This window comes from Alternaria postmessia, assembly GCF_024291825.1.
Source record: "Alternaria postmessia strain BMP 2775 chromosome Unknown scaffold_22, whole genome shotgun sequence".
NCBI classification, from domain to species: domain Eukaryota; kingdom Fungi; phylum Ascomycota; class Dothideomycetes; order Pleosporales; family Pleosporaceae; genus Alternaria; species Alternaria postmessia.
In genome coordinates this window covers 329883-346674 of record NW_026260095.1, presented here as the reverse complement: position 1 = coordinate 346674, position 16792 = coordinate 329883, and the positions used below count along the sequence as shown (strand labels likewise).

At 51.4% G+C, this 16792-nt stretch overlaps 7 protein-coding genes across 7 annotated transcripts; 5 read left to right on the top strand and 2 right to left on the bottom strand.

Moving 5' to 3' along the window:
* Window positions 1-1351: 1351 nt before the first annotated feature.
* J4E82_004659 (uncharacterized protein) lies at window positions 1352-2955 on the top strand (the record flags this gene model as incomplete). Its single annotated transcript, XM_051730935.1, has 4 exons — window positions 1352-1373; window positions 1435-2519; window positions 2574-2855; window positions 2911-2955. The coding sequence occupies 4 exons, from the start codon at window positions 1352-1354 to the stop codon at window positions 2953-2955; spliced, it is 1434 nt and encodes a 477-aa protein (XP_051589416.1).
* A 286-nt stretch (window positions 2956-3241) lies between these two features.
* On the bottom strand, window positions 3242-3653 carry J4E82_004658 (uncharacterized protein; the record flags this gene model as incomplete). The annotated part of the gene is made up of 2 exons (XM_051730934.1): window positions 3242-3518; window positions 3568-3653. 2 exons carry the CDS (start codon window positions 3651-3653, stop codon window positions 3242-3244), a joined length of 363 nt encoding a protein of 120 aa, XP_051589415.1.
* A 349-nt stretch (window positions 3654-4002) lies between these two features.
* On the top strand, window positions 4003-4788 carry SNF7 (ESCRT-III subunit protein snf7; the record flags this gene model as incomplete). The annotated part of the gene is made up of 3 exons (XM_051730933.1): window positions 4003-4183; window positions 4236-4440; window positions 4497-4788. The coding sequence occupies 3 exons, from the start codon at window positions 4003-4005 to the stop codon at window positions 4786-4788; spliced, it is 678 nt and encodes a 225-aa protein (XP_051589414.1).
* Window positions 4789-5634: 846 nt separating this feature from the next.
* J4E82_004656 (uncharacterized protein) lies at window positions 5635-9818 on the bottom strand (the record flags this gene model as incomplete). Its single annotated transcript, XM_051730932.1, has 3 exons — window positions 5635-9443; window positions 9513-9753; window positions 9813-9818. The coding sequence occupies 3 exons, from the start codon at window positions 9816-9818 to the stop codon at window positions 5635-5637; spliced, it is 4056 nt and encodes a 1351-aa protein (XP_051589413.1).
* A 283-nt stretch (window positions 9819-10101) lies between these two features.
* On the top strand, window positions 10102-10958 carry J4E82_004655 (uncharacterized protein; the record flags this gene model as incomplete). Its single annotated transcript, XM_051730931.1, has 2 exons — window positions 10102-10579; window positions 10651-10958. The coding sequence occupies 2 exons, from the start codon at window positions 10102-10104 to the stop codon at window positions 10956-10958; spliced, it is 786 nt and encodes a 261-aa protein (XP_051589412.1).
* A 1354-nt stretch (window positions 10959-12312) lies between these two features.
* J4E82_004654 (uncharacterized protein) lies at window positions 12313-13136 on the top strand (the record flags this gene model as incomplete). The annotated part of the gene is made up of 3 exons (XM_051730930.1): window positions 12313-12502; window positions 12588-12695; window positions 12751-13136. 3 exons carry the CDS (start codon window positions 12313-12315, stop codon window positions 13134-13136), a joined length of 684 nt encoding a protein of 227 aa, XP_051589411.1.
* A 2424-nt stretch (window positions 13137-15560) lies between these two features.
* On the top strand, window positions 15561-16503 carry J4E82_004653 (uncharacterized protein; the record flags this gene model as incomplete). The annotated part of the gene is made up of 2 exons (XM_051730929.1): window positions 15561-15924; window positions 15980-16503. The coding sequence occupies 2 exons, from the start codon at window positions 15561-15563 to the stop codon at window positions 16501-16503; spliced, it is 888 nt and encodes a 295-aa protein (XP_051589410.1).
* Between the last annotated feature and the right edge of the window lie 289 nt (window positions 16504-16792).

The window sequence follows — 16792 nt, the reverse complement described above, 5'->3', positions numbered from 1 at the left end:
GCGGTGGCACCGATGCTACGTACGGCTGCGGTTAGGCGGCTGTGAAGCTTGCCATGCTGCGAACTTGAGCATGATGCCTGTTCCGCACAAAGACTGATATCTATCATCAGGCATAAATTACATGGTTGGTTTAAACGAGGGGTGGCACTCATCAGCCAGTCCCTTCGCGTTCGTCTTCGATACCAATATGAGCGCACGGCAAGGCGTTCACGAAAGCTGCAATCCGGTAAGAAACGTACTGAAGACATTGACTAGCAAACCCAGAACCAGGTTACCCACGAGCCGCAAAATGCGCTCTAATCGTCTGACAGAGCTTTGGTATCGCCTCATTGGTAATGAAAGAGGGGTAATGTTGGCTTATTAGCTTTCTGCAAGTCTGTCAAAGTGGCGACATTAGCCTCCTTTCTTTTTGGCTCCACAGTAAGCTCTCGTGACACACCCGTCTATCTAGCGAGCAAACTCGTGGTGCATTGCGGGACGACGTTGCATACGCCATTCGCGAGTAAGTCGGTTGTTTCGTTTAGACATGTGAACGACAGGTCGGCCGAAGGATCTTTCACAGTAACAAGTGTTTCGAAACCCATGAAGTTCACAGAGTGAGCTGTGTCAGAGCTCAAGCGAAGGTTTCAGCGATGATCCCGCACAACGTGCGACACTTCCCCAGTTCATGAACGTCGCTCGAACGCTTCCAGGAGTTACCCTTCATTTAGGTGAGGATACGCGTGTGCGCGGGATGTTGGGCTCCTGTCAGCATCCTGAAGTGCTTTTCAAACTCTTGACAGCTCCTGCATTGGCTGCATGGTGGCAGTCGAGACTGTGACACCTACCGCAACAGTATATGTCTCCCGCTCTACATCCGTTCAGTTGGGTTTGCTTCTGGCCGGGCCGGCGTGAGTTGATACTTGAGATGTCGGCGCATGCTGAGGGCGCATCCAATGCGGAAGCGGTGCGCCAACCTGCAGCTCGTGTTCTTCGATTCTCCTCTCTCCCAAGATTTTTCGGAGATGTCAAATCCATATCAGAGTGATTAGAAGGACACATCGGAGTATCATCGACGTGAGGACTCTAGGTCTGGGTCTGGACAGGGCAAAGTATAATGACCGAAAGAGGAAAGGCTAAAGCGGGGTGCCTTACTTCATAAGCCAAGGACTACCCTTTCGTCACGATAACGCGACATCCGAATAGCTATGCTTGCTATCGCGATGCAGTAGCACAGAATAAGAGCATTCGACACAGGAAGTTAAGCTTTGTAGCTTGGTCCAGATTTTGCAATGGCAGACAAAGGCGGTCGTGATGCCCTGGGCTTCCAGTTATCGTCATCGTTACCCAGTCGCGTGCATCCAGTTGCAGCATGTGTATTATGCATCTCAGCCGTAAGTGCCCTGTCAGTATGCGAAGTGGCTCCCTTCGATGCTAATCCATCAACAAAGCTAGCGTTCGCATACGCGTTCTACAACGCGTTCCTCCATCCGCTACGCCACTACCCCGGTCCGCTGCTTTGGCGATCCTTCCGCATTCCCTATGTTATCTCGACGCACCGTGGCGAAATTCACAAGCGGTTTACTGAGTTTCACACCAAGTATGGGCCAGTTGTACGTGTAGCCCCTAACGAACTTTCCTATGCCGACAGTCGTGCATTGAAAGAGATCTATATCACACGCCCGGGCCATCTACCCTTCGAACGTAACCGTACCTCATTCAAGAAGATGTCACCAACCGAACCTAACTCAATCGTGAACTGGCATGAGGAAGACCATACGAGGTACAGACGTGCTTTTGCAAATTCCTTCTCAGAGAAAAGCTTGAAAGAACAGGCACCAGTCATTGAAAGCTATGTTGATCTCTTCATGGAACAAGTGAAAAAGAGAAAGGCTGTCGATCTTGAGAAATGGTTGAACTACCTGACTTTTGATATCTCTGGAGACTTCACCTATGGCGAGTCTTGGGATTGTGTTGCAAACGGCAAAGCGCATCCCTGGGTCGATATTGCCCAGGACTTTGGCAAAGGGCTTGCCTTGATCGGCTCGATCAACCATTACCCTCCTATCGATAAACTACTCCGACACATCATCCCTAAACGCATCTTGCAAAGGAGTATGGACCATCGTAAGCTGAGTATGGAACAAGCTCAGAAGAGAATAGCACTGAATGTAGAGCGGCCGGACTGGGTAACTCCGACGAAGAAGTATAGTGATCAGAAGGATCACTTCACAGATGCTGAGTGGGGAATCAACTTACTCGTAATTGCGTTTGCTGGGAGCGAAACAACAGCGAGTGCTCTGACTGCGATCGTAAGAATGTTGTTGCAGCACAGAGGTGTCTTGCATCGACTCACAGCAGAGATCAGGGATAATTTCCAGAATGAGAGCGACATGACGGTAGCATCGACAAGCAACTTGCCTTATCTAAACGCGGTCATCAATGAGGGCATGCGACTTGGCCCTCCCAACGCCATCGGAGTACCTCGCATTGCTCCCAAAGGCGGAGATACTGTGTGCGACCAATGGGTTCCTGAAGGCGTAAGAGATTCATGCTCCCATACTACCTCATCCTAACTAAACTCTTCTGAATAGACCTACGTGACCTACAATCAATACTCCGCCTATAGACAACCGTACAACTTCCGCAACCCAAACTCCTTTATACCAGAGAGATTCCTACATCCAAAGCCAGAACATGACAACATGGCTGCGTTTGCGCCTTTTATGGTGGGTAGACATAGTTGCATAGGTGCCAAGGTTGCTTATAACGAGATGCGACTGGTACTTGCGAGATTGTTGTGGAGTTTCAATATCAGGTTAAAGGATGATCTGGATAGGTGGGATTGGGGAGAGCAGTGCACATATCTACTTTGGGTATGATCTATCGTATGATCGGATCCTGCGGTAACAAATGCTAACGGCGATGTAGGATAAAAAGCCATTGGAGGTCACCTTGGAACATGCTTCCAAATGAACACGTAAGGCTATCAGTAGTCAGTCAGCATGCAGGATAGGACGGTGGAATCAATCGTTTCAAGTGTTTGTTTTCGGGCAGTATAGTGATTTGATCTCAGACTGCGTTGTTTGTAGTGTCCCACCATATTCATGATTGAATTCTCCATCTGTCAAACAAGCCTGAATTTGGCAAAGTCCTGCAGCGAGAACCTCACATCTGGTGTTAGATACTGGTGTTGCACAATCATACTATGACCGTTGCTTGGGTGAGCGTGCATGAGCATAATACATGAGCCTGGCGACGTTTATGCAACGGCCTTGCGCGCCTCAACGGCCTTCTCATACGCCTTGAGGTCGACATTGCCGGCATTCCAGACAGTGACGGCCTGTACAAAGACGCCCTGCTCCTTCCTGCGCTCGACATAGCCGATGACGTTGAGCCATGTGCCGATGTCTACGTCGAGATGCTTGATGCGCTCCAGTACGTGTTGGACATCGAGGTTCGCGATGACGGGCGGGCTGGATGTCGGGTAGTTGTGCTTAAGGCGCAGTGTTGCGGTCTCAGTGACGTAGTCATCGATGCTGCGATACAGTCAGTCTCTGCGACGTGATCGGGAACGACTCGGTGCACCAGCCCAGAAAGCGGACTTTGTTGCCCTGCGCGCATGCGGGCAGGTCACCCAGCAGCACCAAATTCGAGGCAACGGGACCAGACATGGTGGTGAAGACGCCGCAGAAGGCGGTGGAAACCGGAGCCGAGATGCACGTGCCATGGTTAGCGCGGACGACATCATACCCTCGTGCATCCAGGCCCGATTCATGACCAGCCAGGCACCCTTCAGTCACTCCAACGCCGCCGCTCCAACAACACGAACCTCTGCGAACTCTCCTCACCTGCCATAACTCGGAAACCCCCCGAATTCCTACAAAGTACGTGCGAACTACGCACCGCCCCCCGCAGCCCCGCCAACCCACACTCTGATAGGCTTCGAGTCAGCTGCATCGGCTTGCGATAGCGTCAAGCGAACCAAGGTTGCTAACTGAAGACCTCCAGAACTACTTCAACATGAGCGGCTGGGGCCTGGGCTGGTTTGGCGGTGGCCAGGCGAAGAAGGAGGCGCCAAAGAAGGCCATCCTCCAGCTTCGAGGCCAACTTGAGATGCTGAACAAGCGGGAGAAGCACCTGCAAAATCAGATGGATGAGCAAGATGCGCTGGCGCGAAAACACGTTTCTACCAACAAGCAAGGCAAGTTCGCATGCATCCCGCTTTCTGCTGTTGTCGCTGACGCCTGCCATAGCTGCCAAGTCGGCGTTACGGCGAAAGAAGCAGTTCGAGCACTCACTCGAGCAGACCAGTTCACAGATCATGACGCTAGAAAGGGAGATCTACTCCATCGAGACGGCCAATATCAACAAGGAGACGCTGGATGCCATGAAGAATGCAGGAAACGCCATGAAGCAGATACACTCCGGCCTGACCATCGACAAGGTCGACAATGTCATGTACGCTTTTTGCACAAGACAAGCCTCACCGAACAGTTTGCTAATCATGTGGGCAGGGAGGACCTCCGCGAGCAACACGCAATCGGCGAAGAGATTAGCGAAGCCATCACCTCGGGCGTCGCCTCCAACGGCATCGACGAAGACGAACTGGACGAGGAACTCGCAGAGCTACAACAAGAAAAGCTCGACGAGCAAATGCTCAACACTGGCAACGTGCCCATCCACGATGCCCCATCGTCACAGAAGCTACCACAGGCACCAAGTACCAACCCCAAGGCACCACAGCGGGTTGAAGAGGACGACGAAGAGGAGGAGTTGCGGAAGCTACAGGCTGAGATGGCCATGTAAGCGGCTGTGCCAGCTCAACCTATTGCTATCAAATGAGCATAGCGAATCCGAGTGGCGGGGTTTTCAGGCGTACGGCGACATCAGCAGAAGCGGCATCTTGGGCTTAAGCTTCTTCTTTTCTATATATAATCGCAGCATTTGGGCTTTGGATTTGTGTCGAGGCACCTACTCTACCTACGAGATACGCAGGCAATACCAGACTCTTTACCGTTTGGCCTTTTTTTTTTGCGTATAAAGCTTCATTATTTCATCAGCTACAGCTGTGTACTGTGCGCCATGTTTCCGACCGCAAAAGTACCCCATCAGGCAACAGCTTATCAGACCAGGCATCCATAAATGCTTAAATAATTGTGCTCTTGAACGCGCGTCGAGATTGAAAGAGGGTGCTTTCTCTGCTACATTGGAAACAAGTTGCCGGGCTAGGCAGCACTGTACCGTATCAACACACCACATACTACACGATCATGACCAGACACCCAAAGTTTATAGAATTGTATATCATTTTTATGGCCGATGCGATGCTACCGCTGCTTGTCGCTATCATCTATCTACTCGAAACAGTCATGTATACCATAACGCATATATCCCATATTCGACGTAAAAACCTACGCGAAATTTCACTTTTGGTAGAACCCCCAACCAAGCTACGCTGTCAAGGGTATCAATGTTGGCAAAGCCAAAATGCTTCCGCCTAAAACGCCAAACTCAAATGCTAGCTAGCTCCAAACAGGCTTGGAACGCCGAGTAGAGGGGAGAGAAACAAGCGACACGCATAGGCAGAGGCCAGGCGAGGAAGTTTTGAAAACGAGCGTATTAAGAATAGAAAAGGCGCCGTAAGAACAAAAGCTACTCAGCTTTCTTCGATGTATCTTGACTGTTCTCCGTCTTCTTGGCTTCTTCTGCGCCGGGTGCGCTGTCTGCGGTCAACTCGGTCATTGGACGTCGCAGCGGGGTGCCATTTTGAACTGCTGGCGAACCGGGCACAGGCGTGATGGGCTCGACGCTCGGACGATGTGAAGGTGCCATGGGAGGAGCTGGTGATGCACCAGTCATGTTTGGCGTAAACCTCTGCGGTTCGCTGTTCTCGCGCGTCGGTGCTGGGGATGCGGTGCCTGTCGGATTTGCAGACTGTGGTGCTGGTTGGTATTGCTGAGCCATCGTGTTTGCCGCTGCACCTGCTGCGGCGAACGCTGCCGCAGTACTCGCTTCATCTTCATCTTTGACATCAGGTGCCCTCTTGACATGTTTGTTAATGCTCTCCACGCCGCAGATGGATATAAGCAACTTTCTTTCTTGGTCCGTCAATGTCGATTCAGGTACGGTTCTGTCTACGCAAGCTCTTATAGCATTGTCCACTTTCTTCTGCTCCTCAGGGCCTGGCCTCTTGTCAAGGTAAACGTGACGGTACGCTTCGAGCTGGCGAATGAGGTCCGGATGAACTCCAATCGGGTAACGTCCAGACGGATGAGGTGCCGAAGCGTCGTTAGGAGGCCCTGGTTGTGAGGGCGTCTGAGACGGAGGCGGGCCGTAAGGCGACACTGAAGGCTGTGGCTGCGACGCCGAAGGAGCATTCGACTGCTGGCTTTGCGGTGGATATGCTCCATAGGGACGAGGCGGACCAGGGCCATACGGGCTCGCGCCCGTGTTAGCATATGGACCACCGTATGGACTGGGTGCCGAAGGTTGGCTGTATGGCGATTGTTGTGGAGCAGCCGTAGGATAGAGAACGCCGTACTGACCACTCGAACCGGCTGCTGAGGAAGTTGGCGGAGCCTGCGAGTTAGGCTGCGGATACGGTCGTGGAGGATTGGGCGCTGGCGGACTCCCAGCAGTGTTACCACCGCCGCCCCAAGGGGACGCATAAGGCGATGGATGGGGTGCGTTCTGAGACGTGTTCGATGCAGCTGAGTTACTCTCATTACGAGCCATGCTGGGTGGTAAGCGAGGTTGCGCGAGACTAGGTGGCAGTCTTGGTGGTGGTGGCTGCGGCATCGCATGAGGCATGCCCGGGTGATACGGGTATCCAGGCTGGGGATACGGCTGATATCCATTCGGCGGTTGGTAGTACTGTCGCGGAGCATTGCTAAGAGGAGGACTGGCTTGCCTCTTCCTGCGTTCCTTCTCGATCGAGACTTCGGGGTTGATTCTCCAAAGGTAGCCTTTACCCTCCTTATCACCCTTCATGAAAGCGTCGTGCTGACCAAGGTTGTGGCGCACACTAGACTGCCAACCGCTCGTAGTAGTCTTGAACTTGTACCAAGGATACTTCCGCTCAATATAAGTATAGATGGATTGGAGGTTCATCTGGCCAGTGGGTGAAGACGAGATTGCCTCGTGGATCAGTACAACATAGTTGGCTGTGGGTCGTTGCAGCTGTTCCTCGGTGTAGTCTTCAATGCGCATCTCAGGTGAAGGCGTCCGAGGCGGTCTGATGGGCTTCGTTTGTTTCTGGAGACTGGACAAGCTACCATCGCCCTGCTCCGTTGTCTCCATAACTCCATCATCTTCGCCATCGCCAGCATTTGATTCTTTGCGTTTGGGTGCTTTCGGCTTGATAGTCGGGATCGGAATGTCAGCTGGGTCGATGCCAGCAGCTCTTGCCCTCTCAATATCCTTAGCCTGTTTAATGAGCTGCGAACGCTGGCGCTTTGACATGATGCCATCCTTGGGCGGTCTGCCTGGTCCTTTGCGCTTCTCAACGACATGACCGATAAGATTCCGTGGCAAATTGTGCTGAAGAGCCATCTCCTCCGTAATGAGCCCATCGATATCTCCGGCTTCGAGTTCGCCTTCGTGTGGCTTGCGTAGTAAAGGCGGACTATCGTTCGGTGGGGGCTTACTTGGCTGATCGGGCTTTGGAGCCATGGGGATATCTTTGACGGGTTCCTCGACTGGCGTCTCGTCCTTGACAGGTGCCTTTGCGGGAGTCTTGGCTGGTGCTTTGCCCTTGTCTTTCGGCTCTTTAGTTTCCTTGGGTTCCTTGGGCTCTCTGGGCGGCGCAACTTCCTTCTCTTTGGGTTCCTTTGGTTCCTTGGGCTCTTTGCGCTCCTTCTGAATTTTGGGCTCCTTCGTAGATTCACGAATCGCTTCCTTGAGCTTCGCAGTGTCTTTGACTTTGAGCTTGACCTTCTTTGTTGGTGGCTCTTCAGGCGTGAGTTCGCGCTGCTGATGCTTCCTCTTGTGCGCTTTCTTACTTTCTTTCGAGGGAGCGGGAGGCAGATTCTTGATCTTGAGCTTGAGACTTGTCTTCTGTCGCGGTTTGGGAGCAGGCTCTTCATAATCGTCCATTTCTTCATCAGCGAGTCCGTCATCGTCATCGCTGTCACTGACAGGATGATGGTAGTAGACATGGCGCGGGTTGACGCTCTGCTGGTCTTCGCTCTCAGAACTGATATGCTCGTCACTTTCCAACTGACCGTTCCCGTTTTCGAAAGAGAAACTCATAGGTCGCGATCCAGACTCCTGGCGATGGCGTTGCTGCTCTGTGAGCGCGACGTCTGGGAGGAAGAAGTGTATGTTCACAGCACCCAGCTGCAAGTGATCGCCATGATCCAAAGGTACAGTTTCACCCTTAGGATAAAAGTCCCCCTCGTGATGCAGACCATTGTTACCCAGGACATGGATACAGAAGTGACCCGCGTCAAAGTCAAAAAAGATCTTGGCATGCTCCCGTGATATGCCTTTGGGACCCAACGATCCTGTCCTGGCTACGATCTGCTGGGGATGTATAGGCACGAATGGACAGTCGTTGGGGTCTTCGGGGACGTGGCCATCGAATTGGGCAGGTACTTCGGGGAAGGCCTGCATGATCATGTCTTGTGGCGCGCGTTCGGCAGGCTTTTCCTCGCCAGATTCGCCCGTGGGGTGTGAGTTTGAGCTGAGAGAGTGCGACGCATTGCTCTGGCGACGCTGCTGGTACTCCATGGGCATCGACTCGATGGGTGCACTGAGGATGCCGCCCTTCTCGGAGATGACGCTACGGGCGCCACCCTTTTTGTGTTTCTTCTTCTTCTTGTCCTTCTTCGCATTGGCCTCGTCCATGCCAGTCAAGTGTTCGCGAGCAGCCTGCACATGGCCCTTTGCGTGCAGTGCCTCGGCCTTGATAAGGCGCTTCATGTCTCTGTGCGCGAGATCGAGATTGCGGCCCAGGGTGATCTGATAGGTATGCATGTAGTAGGAGCCGTCATCGAAGCGCAGACGCGCAAAGGCTGTGAGGCGCTCATTGGTCGTGGGCGGCATGAAGGCATTCATGGGCGGGAAGGCGGTCGTCATGTCCATGGGCATGGCAGTTATGTCGGCGGTCATGTCGGCGCCATTTAGGTTGTTGGACTGCGCAAAGTCGATGGGTGTGTCGAGGAGCGGCAGTCCGTTGGTGAGGGTTGTGTCCATCATGTTGTGGTCGGCAGATGGCTTCTCGCCGCCGAGGGCTGGCATGGCCGACGCATCGCTGGTCGCGGCTGCCATGTCGGGAATGCGCTTATCGGGGGCAGGCGAGAGAAGGGCGTCGGGAGTGTCATGTTCGGGGGTGACATGGTGTAAAAGCTCGTTAGAAGGGGCTACGGCCATCCTGCCGCCGCCATCTTCGTCGGGAAGTGCGTAGGGGAGTGCGAAAGGGAAGTCAAAGTCGAGGGAATAGTGGTCTAGGATGCCGTCCGCTGCAGGTGGTTAGCGGCGCGCTTGTTTTTCGCCCAGCAAACCGCGTCGCGGTGTCGCGCAATACATACAGGCCAGGTGAGGTCCGAAGAAGGCGGAGCTGCTCTTGCCTAAGCGGTCTTCTGTTTGCAAAGGGCCTTCGTCGTGCTGTCGCAGCGGGTTGGTGTCTTCGGAGGATGTCGGTCGACGCTGCTCATGAGAGGCTTGCGCCGGGCCTAATCCTGCTGCACGTGGGTCTTGGCCGCCCATCTCCGCATCACGGTCCGGCGCCGATGAGAAAGACCAACTTGATGCTTGGGAGATGAACATCGACTGTGCATCCAAGATACCTTCCAATCTGAGCTGCCGCAAAAGCGCCTCGTTCTCTGGACCTCCATCTGTTGGATTCATCGTCAGTGCATTTGACTCTGGTGGCAGCAAGAGCAGGTTGAGAAGAAGTGACGGCGCAGGCGGGATTGCGACGTGAAAAGACTGTGGGAAGAGGGTGTACACTTCTCCAAACAAGATACAGCCTCGCAGGTGAACGCGCTCTTCGGCACCCTTGGCCGCTCTTTGGTAGAAGGAGCGATCCATCCAAACTTTCACCCTCCGCACCAATCGCAGCAATACAGAACCAAGACATCTGCATTACCCGTCGGTTTGCCAGTAAGCGTCCATTACATGGCACCCAAGAAGAAGACCCAGCAAGGCGCATCTAGCCGGCCAGCGCCCTCGTCTGAACCGGCGAGACAGCCCCCCAACTGGCCCGCCCTCACTCCTCTCGTACCAGAAGAGGACCTTGCCCTGCAGGAGGTGCTTCACAAGCAGATCGTCACTATCCCCAACTTCTTCACGGCGTCACTATGCAAGACGTACGTTTCCTTCCTGTCGTCACTACCACTGACGACTACGCCCGGAAAGCCTAAGAAAGGTGATGCGGTGCGCGTGAACGACCGCTACCAGATTGATGATCCCGCATTCGCTGAACGACTGTGGAGCCAGACCGGGCTAAGAAAGCTGGTCAGCGGAGATGTTGAGGAAGGGGCGCTTGGTCTCAGTGTAGAACAGCGGAAGGACCTGTGGGGCGGCGAGGTGCTCGGCCTGAACCAGAATATTCGCATCTACAGGTACTCCAAGGGCCAGTTCTTCGATCAGCATTGTACATCATCCCTACTGAACGACTTGTTCAAAGCCATCTGACAGTCATGGACCAAATGCTAACAGAGTCAGATGATGATTCCAATAATGTAATGATCCAGCCCTCTGGTTCCCAGCCGGTACCAGCGCGTACCACCTGGACCTTGTTAATATATCTCACCTCTCCAGCAACAGGCTGCATGGGTGGAGAGACGGTGTTTTACCCAGACCTGCCAAGAAAGAAGAGTCGGGATCCGCCACCTGAGCCCCTCGTTGTCGACCTTGAAGTTGGTCTTGCGCTACTGCATCGACATGGCGCAGACTGCATGCTGCACGAAGGACGTGAGGTCACCGGCGGCGAGAAATGGGTCATCAGGAGCGACTTGTGTGTCAAGCGATGAGTCGTGCTTCTGAGAGACAACGACCCCCAATGGACTCGCCATCTTCAACGCTATCCCGGGTGGGCAGAGTTGATCTTGACATTCGCAACAACAAGCCAAACTCGCGGATGTGAATACATCTCGCCACAATCTGTTGCTGTGTGTGTTACCATGGCCATTGAGCTACGTGGTTTGCATGCCAAAGCTTAGATGCGATGGGCTACTCCTTCCTGGACCCCGCCCGACATCTGTGTCGCAAGCCTAGATTACATCTCTGAACTTACCAGTGTAGTTTGTAATCTCACGGGACCGTTGAGAGAATGCGACGGATGCGCGCAGGTAGCTGCGACACTAACCATATGTTGTGTTGCTGGGTTTACTCAGATCAGCTATCAGCACTGCGGAATCGACGAATACGATGTAGACACCCACTATGAAGTCCTACAAGACATCACATGGCTACAGCTGTCATACCGTGCGACCGGAAACTGATGCATGTTCGGGTAGTCCACCTATCGTAGTTCGGGTATGGCATATTCCGCCACACCCACAATGGCCTTCCTCAAATACCGATATATCGAAATATTCTTGCCTCTCTAGTCACAGAATCTGATCTCTCGAATTCTCCCCTCTTGCTTCCTAGCTCTTGTAGCTACCTCACACCACGCTACGCTTCACTCCAAGACCCATCATATCTTTCTTCTGTGCCTTTCGATCGCGCAAGTAATCTATCCCTCTCTGATGTAACAACTCTGGTATTGTGTTCAATTGTCATTATCAAGTCCCTTTACTTTGTCGAAGTAAGGGGACAGCAAGCCGGCAATACGCTTCAAGAATATGTAAACCAACACCAACTGCATTTGACTACATACAAACATTCATGCTCGATGTTTGCATTGGGTTTCACGCTATCTTCGCTTGAGGCGGAAGACGAGATAGCTTCATACTCTTGGCGATTCATCCTCGGTTTCATCCCGGCGATCTAACGAAACTTGGCATAGCCCACGTATCGCGTATCCAGGAACCCGTTTCAGCGTTCTCAACTCACGCTTAGAACTACCCATCGAGCTGTCGCCGGCGTCTACCATGAATGGCAATGACAGCTCCGACCAGGAACCACAGCCTCAGCGTTTCGGTGTGGGCCAGCATGTTTGACGTACGAGTACATCTGTACGGAGGCCGCCGCTGCCTTTGGTTCCTCAGCTGCGCTCACTTTCGTTTTCAATATCCAAGTTTACGATTGACCTGGCGTCACCAACTTACTAATCGACATGATGGAGCCACAACACCACTACGCAGATGTACGTTCGCAGGACCATCACCATGATGACGACTCATCGACGGAGGTTGAATCTTTGGTTGGGGGAGAGAAGCAATGGGCAGCAGGCGAATATCACAGCAGAGCACCATCGTCAAGAAGAAGAATAATGTGCCCGCCGCTGGTGGCAGCGATGCGATGGATATTGGTGATAGGGTTGCAGCTCGTGATCATCGGGTTGCTGGCCAGAGATCAAGGCATGCTCGACTCAACACGGTGGAAGGCACGTTCAACAAGCGCCAACGATGTAGGTGGCGATATCACCGGATGGTCCCCACACAGTGAGTCTTACTATTCGACCCACTGTCGTACTCAGTTTAACAGCCATGCAGTGCCAACGCAGATCACCAAGTTCGAGATAAACCAGACATTTGCACCCTACAACACATCAGAGTTCTTCAAGCCCGAAGTACTTCGAGCATGGAACGAACTCTTGCCTGGTACGACTCTCCTAACATCCGAATTCTTCAAAGGTTCCACTAACACCCCACACAGTCGGCATGGGCTTTCAGAGCATTCCTGACCCAGAGAACTACCACGACCTTCCCACTCCCATCGTCTGGCCCAACGCTACTGTCTTCACGACATCGATGACCCACCAGCTCCACTGCCTCTATGCTGTCGTCGCAGTCTATTCCGGTATGACTTCGGGTCATGAGCTTGAAGAAGACCATCACTGGCACATGATCCACTGCTTTGACTACATGCGCCAAGCTATCATGTGTAGCGCGGATATGGCTCTTGAAGGGCTGGAGACGACATTTCCCGACCACAATGGTGGCAGTGATGGTTGGGACAGTAAGCATGTCTGCAAGGATCCGAAGAAGGTTAGAGAACGCCTAGAGAGTGTGAGGGCGTATGACGACCAAGAGATCTTCTAGATAGATCATGCGTCAAAAAGGATGCTTATTTGTTTCTCCAGAGATTTCTCCTTCGATAGAAAGGTGTCGTGGACAGCGGACCATTTGACATGGTCTTCAGATTCGCGATTAATACATACTTTCTCATTCAGCTGGCAGGCCCAAGCCCAACCGTGAAGATTAACGACGCCTTCAACTCGACACCAGCGCATGACTTATGCTGCATTGAAACTAACCACACCCTGCTAACTTTTTGATGTCGATTCCTACAACAATGTCTTGCTTCTGCGTTGACAAGCTCGTCGAGCGATGCGATTGATATGCAAATCAGAAGGAAATGTTCATGGGAAAAATGAGAACAGTTGGCGACTTCCACCTGGTCAAAAAGGTATCCACAATATTCCTAAATCCCGATGGATATGCCACGGCTCGCCCTAGACGTCATCAGCTTCCAAACCAAGGGACTGTAGGTTTACACAAGCCGGTGATGCACATCACGCATGACCATCGCCTCATCACTCGAGGCTCTACATCAATCATGTATTTCCAAATACCCGTAGGACCAGTGTTTCTTCGTTTACCTATGCCTAGGTCGCACTCAGCTGGAAACATACCGAACTGTTATGATTTGGAGACTATTGGCATAAGTTATACCAAAACATCTCTACTGTTGAAGTAGACTACAGCGTTCAAGGCGGCATCTGTACCCTGACTAAAGGATACCTCCATAGTAGTCAAAGCGTCACTTTACGTGGGCGTAGGATGAGTCGACAACGTGAGTACATACACAGAAAGTAAGTGCGCAGTTTTGTAGTCCACGAAGAGTACTAGTAATTGATCAGATTCGCAGCTGTAAAAGTAGCGCTCGTTGATCAAACATGAGATTATGAACCAAGGGATGTCATCTTCACAAACTTTAAACACAACCAGGTAGTTCGAGAATCATGCTGACATTATAATGCACGATCATGTGAACTGTTATATGCATTTACAAAGACAGTTTTCCTGAGAGACAAGTTATTTTTGTAGAAGCTAAGCACTCAATGCCGTTCCTGAAACTCGCATCCATGGCTAATAACATCGTCTATTTATCTTCCTCCCTCGATAATCTGGGTCTAGAGAAGGCCTTGACAGACATACATACCTGAAATTACCGGCAGCTGAGTGGTTGCAGCTTGTACAATGCTTGAGTGAGTCCATACCAGCATAATACGTCCCGCACGGAAAATGGAACCAACCGGTTGCGGACTTATCCACACCCGAATCAAAGATTCGCGCCTCCCAGCAACGATCACATCGATTATGCTCACAATCGTTGCTAACACATGGTACATTCAGCGGATGATCATTTCCACAATAGTTGATATGGCAAGGGCCAACTGTGGGTGAAATGCCGCCGCAACTCCAACCAGGTTTGATTACCATCTTAAATTGCCTCCGAGCTGCCTTTTCTGCTTTCTTATCTTCAGCGCTTTTGAGATTTTCAAGTGTATCCGGCTTGTCAGGGGGTTCACGAGAACCGCTATGACCTTTACTTGGGAATAGTTTCTTCCCGATATTCTTCTGCGATCCATACGATGTCATTGCTAGCAATATCTCGTTTCTGCGTCTCTGGTAGATTTGGTATCAGGTACTCAGGAACCGCTATGAGAGTATTATATATCCTGTCTGCTTGCTTTCTCTAAGTCATCGGACGACAACATTTTCACACGCACATCTTCCACCAGACGTGGTCATGAGTTGGCAGTTATTTCACAATATAACGAGTTGTAAGTCGACGCCTAACCTCGCCGATGTAAAATGTGTTGCTGTTAGATCTATGCTACATACGGTGATGCTCTTGCTGCTTCCGCATGTTGAAGCCTGCCTGTAATGGCATCAGATATGTATATACTAGTCTTGGGACGCAGACTCGACGTAAAATAGGGCTATGGCTTTCATGGGCGTATAAGTAAATAAAGGTTGAATCTCGAGAGGAGCCGAGAATACAATTTATATCCGGTTTGAGTTAGACCCTTCCTGAATCATGACCGATCTAAGCGCGTAGACTGCCGGACTTGCCGTAAAACAAAAGTAACGCCATTCCTCTAGTGTCGGAGCCAAAGTATAATTTGAGGCGTACTCACAGCGAAGATTACATGTTCAGGGTATTTTTTACATCCTGGTCGCAGCTGTTACAAAATGTAAGCGCCATGCTCCAGCCACAGATCATGGTCGCACTATGCTTGTCGATTTGTAGCAAACATCTAATCCTGTGGTACGACCGGGGACTGGCGCACGACAACTTGCTGGGGAAGCTTTACACAGACAGAGTCACAGAACGCAGTGTAATTGTAACAAGGTACGCCAGTGTACAACTCGAGAGCGATCCTTAAAGCAACGCTTTCTGCACGCTGCTAGGCGTCAGCGTGCCCTTTATACTAATTTCCTTCAAGAATTACCAACATGTTAGAGAAAGCCACAGAAAGAGTCAAAAGAGACTCCACGAAAGCTCCGCTTTACCTGCCAGCATGGATGCACCACCCCGTCGGCTATCCTCGATTATCTGAACGCATCTCATTCAAGCCTGAAACCGGCATTTATCGTCGATTTGACGGACTCAATGCAAGACATTTGTTGTATCTCCAGGCCGAGCTGTGTGCAATGGAAAAGAATTTGTTTTGGCTTGAGCAGCAAGACAACAAAAGCACTAGCGGCAAAAGATCTGAGTACGCGACTGATTACCAGTGCATGTTGAAGGAACCGCATGGAGAGCAGTCAGAGCAGTTCAAACTGATTATAAAGATGCACGAGAAGCTGAACCAATACAGTAAGTACGATAACATCCGGTACATGAAACCGTTGCTAATTTTGTGAAATATTAGACAAAGCGCTTATTCAGATCTCGATTCTTCACCAGCTCAAAGCGCCTGATCGTTTTGATCTTCACGATCTCCAAAGCTTTTTGGAAGGCGAAAATATGGCTCCTGAACATATGACCGGCATAGATGTAGATATTTGGGGTAAAACAGGCGATGCTGACAACCATCCTCCTGATATTGTCTGCGTCCATCCGCGTGATATTCCTGACAAGTTTTCTCGTGTGGTTTCCGAGCGCGCAATATATCTCTTCAAGTACGGCATGGGTGTCTTCACCAAGGGAGATCACCATCTTGGTCGAAAAGTGTACTACGATACTACCGTGGTAAAGATCACACTTTGGGTCACTTCCATGATCGCAGCCATGCTACCTATTGCATCTATTCTTGTGTTGATCCAGCTTGAGTCACTCAAAGCGAAGCTGTGGACGATCGCAGCCTTCAATGTGGGAATGAGCTTCTGTTTGACGTTCTTTGCCAATGCCAAGCGAGCTGAGGTATTTGCCGTGACATCCGCGTACGTATCATGAGCTTGAAGAAGTGGCAGTCGACTGACATTATCAGATTCGCTGCTGTACTGGTCGTGTTTGTGAGTACCGATCGTGGCAACCCTTCTACGTAACGATACGCTGCCATGCACTGGACGTGTCCAGTATGACAAAACGACAAGAGGAAAGAAATTGGAGATTGCAAGCGTTGTTTCGAGTCTGTGTGATCATCAGTACTGAGGTCTTCGAGTACTACAAATGCATGTGGTAGAAAGAAACCACCTATTACAGGCTTATGCTGGCTTCAGGACGCGTTGTCGAACGTCGTGAA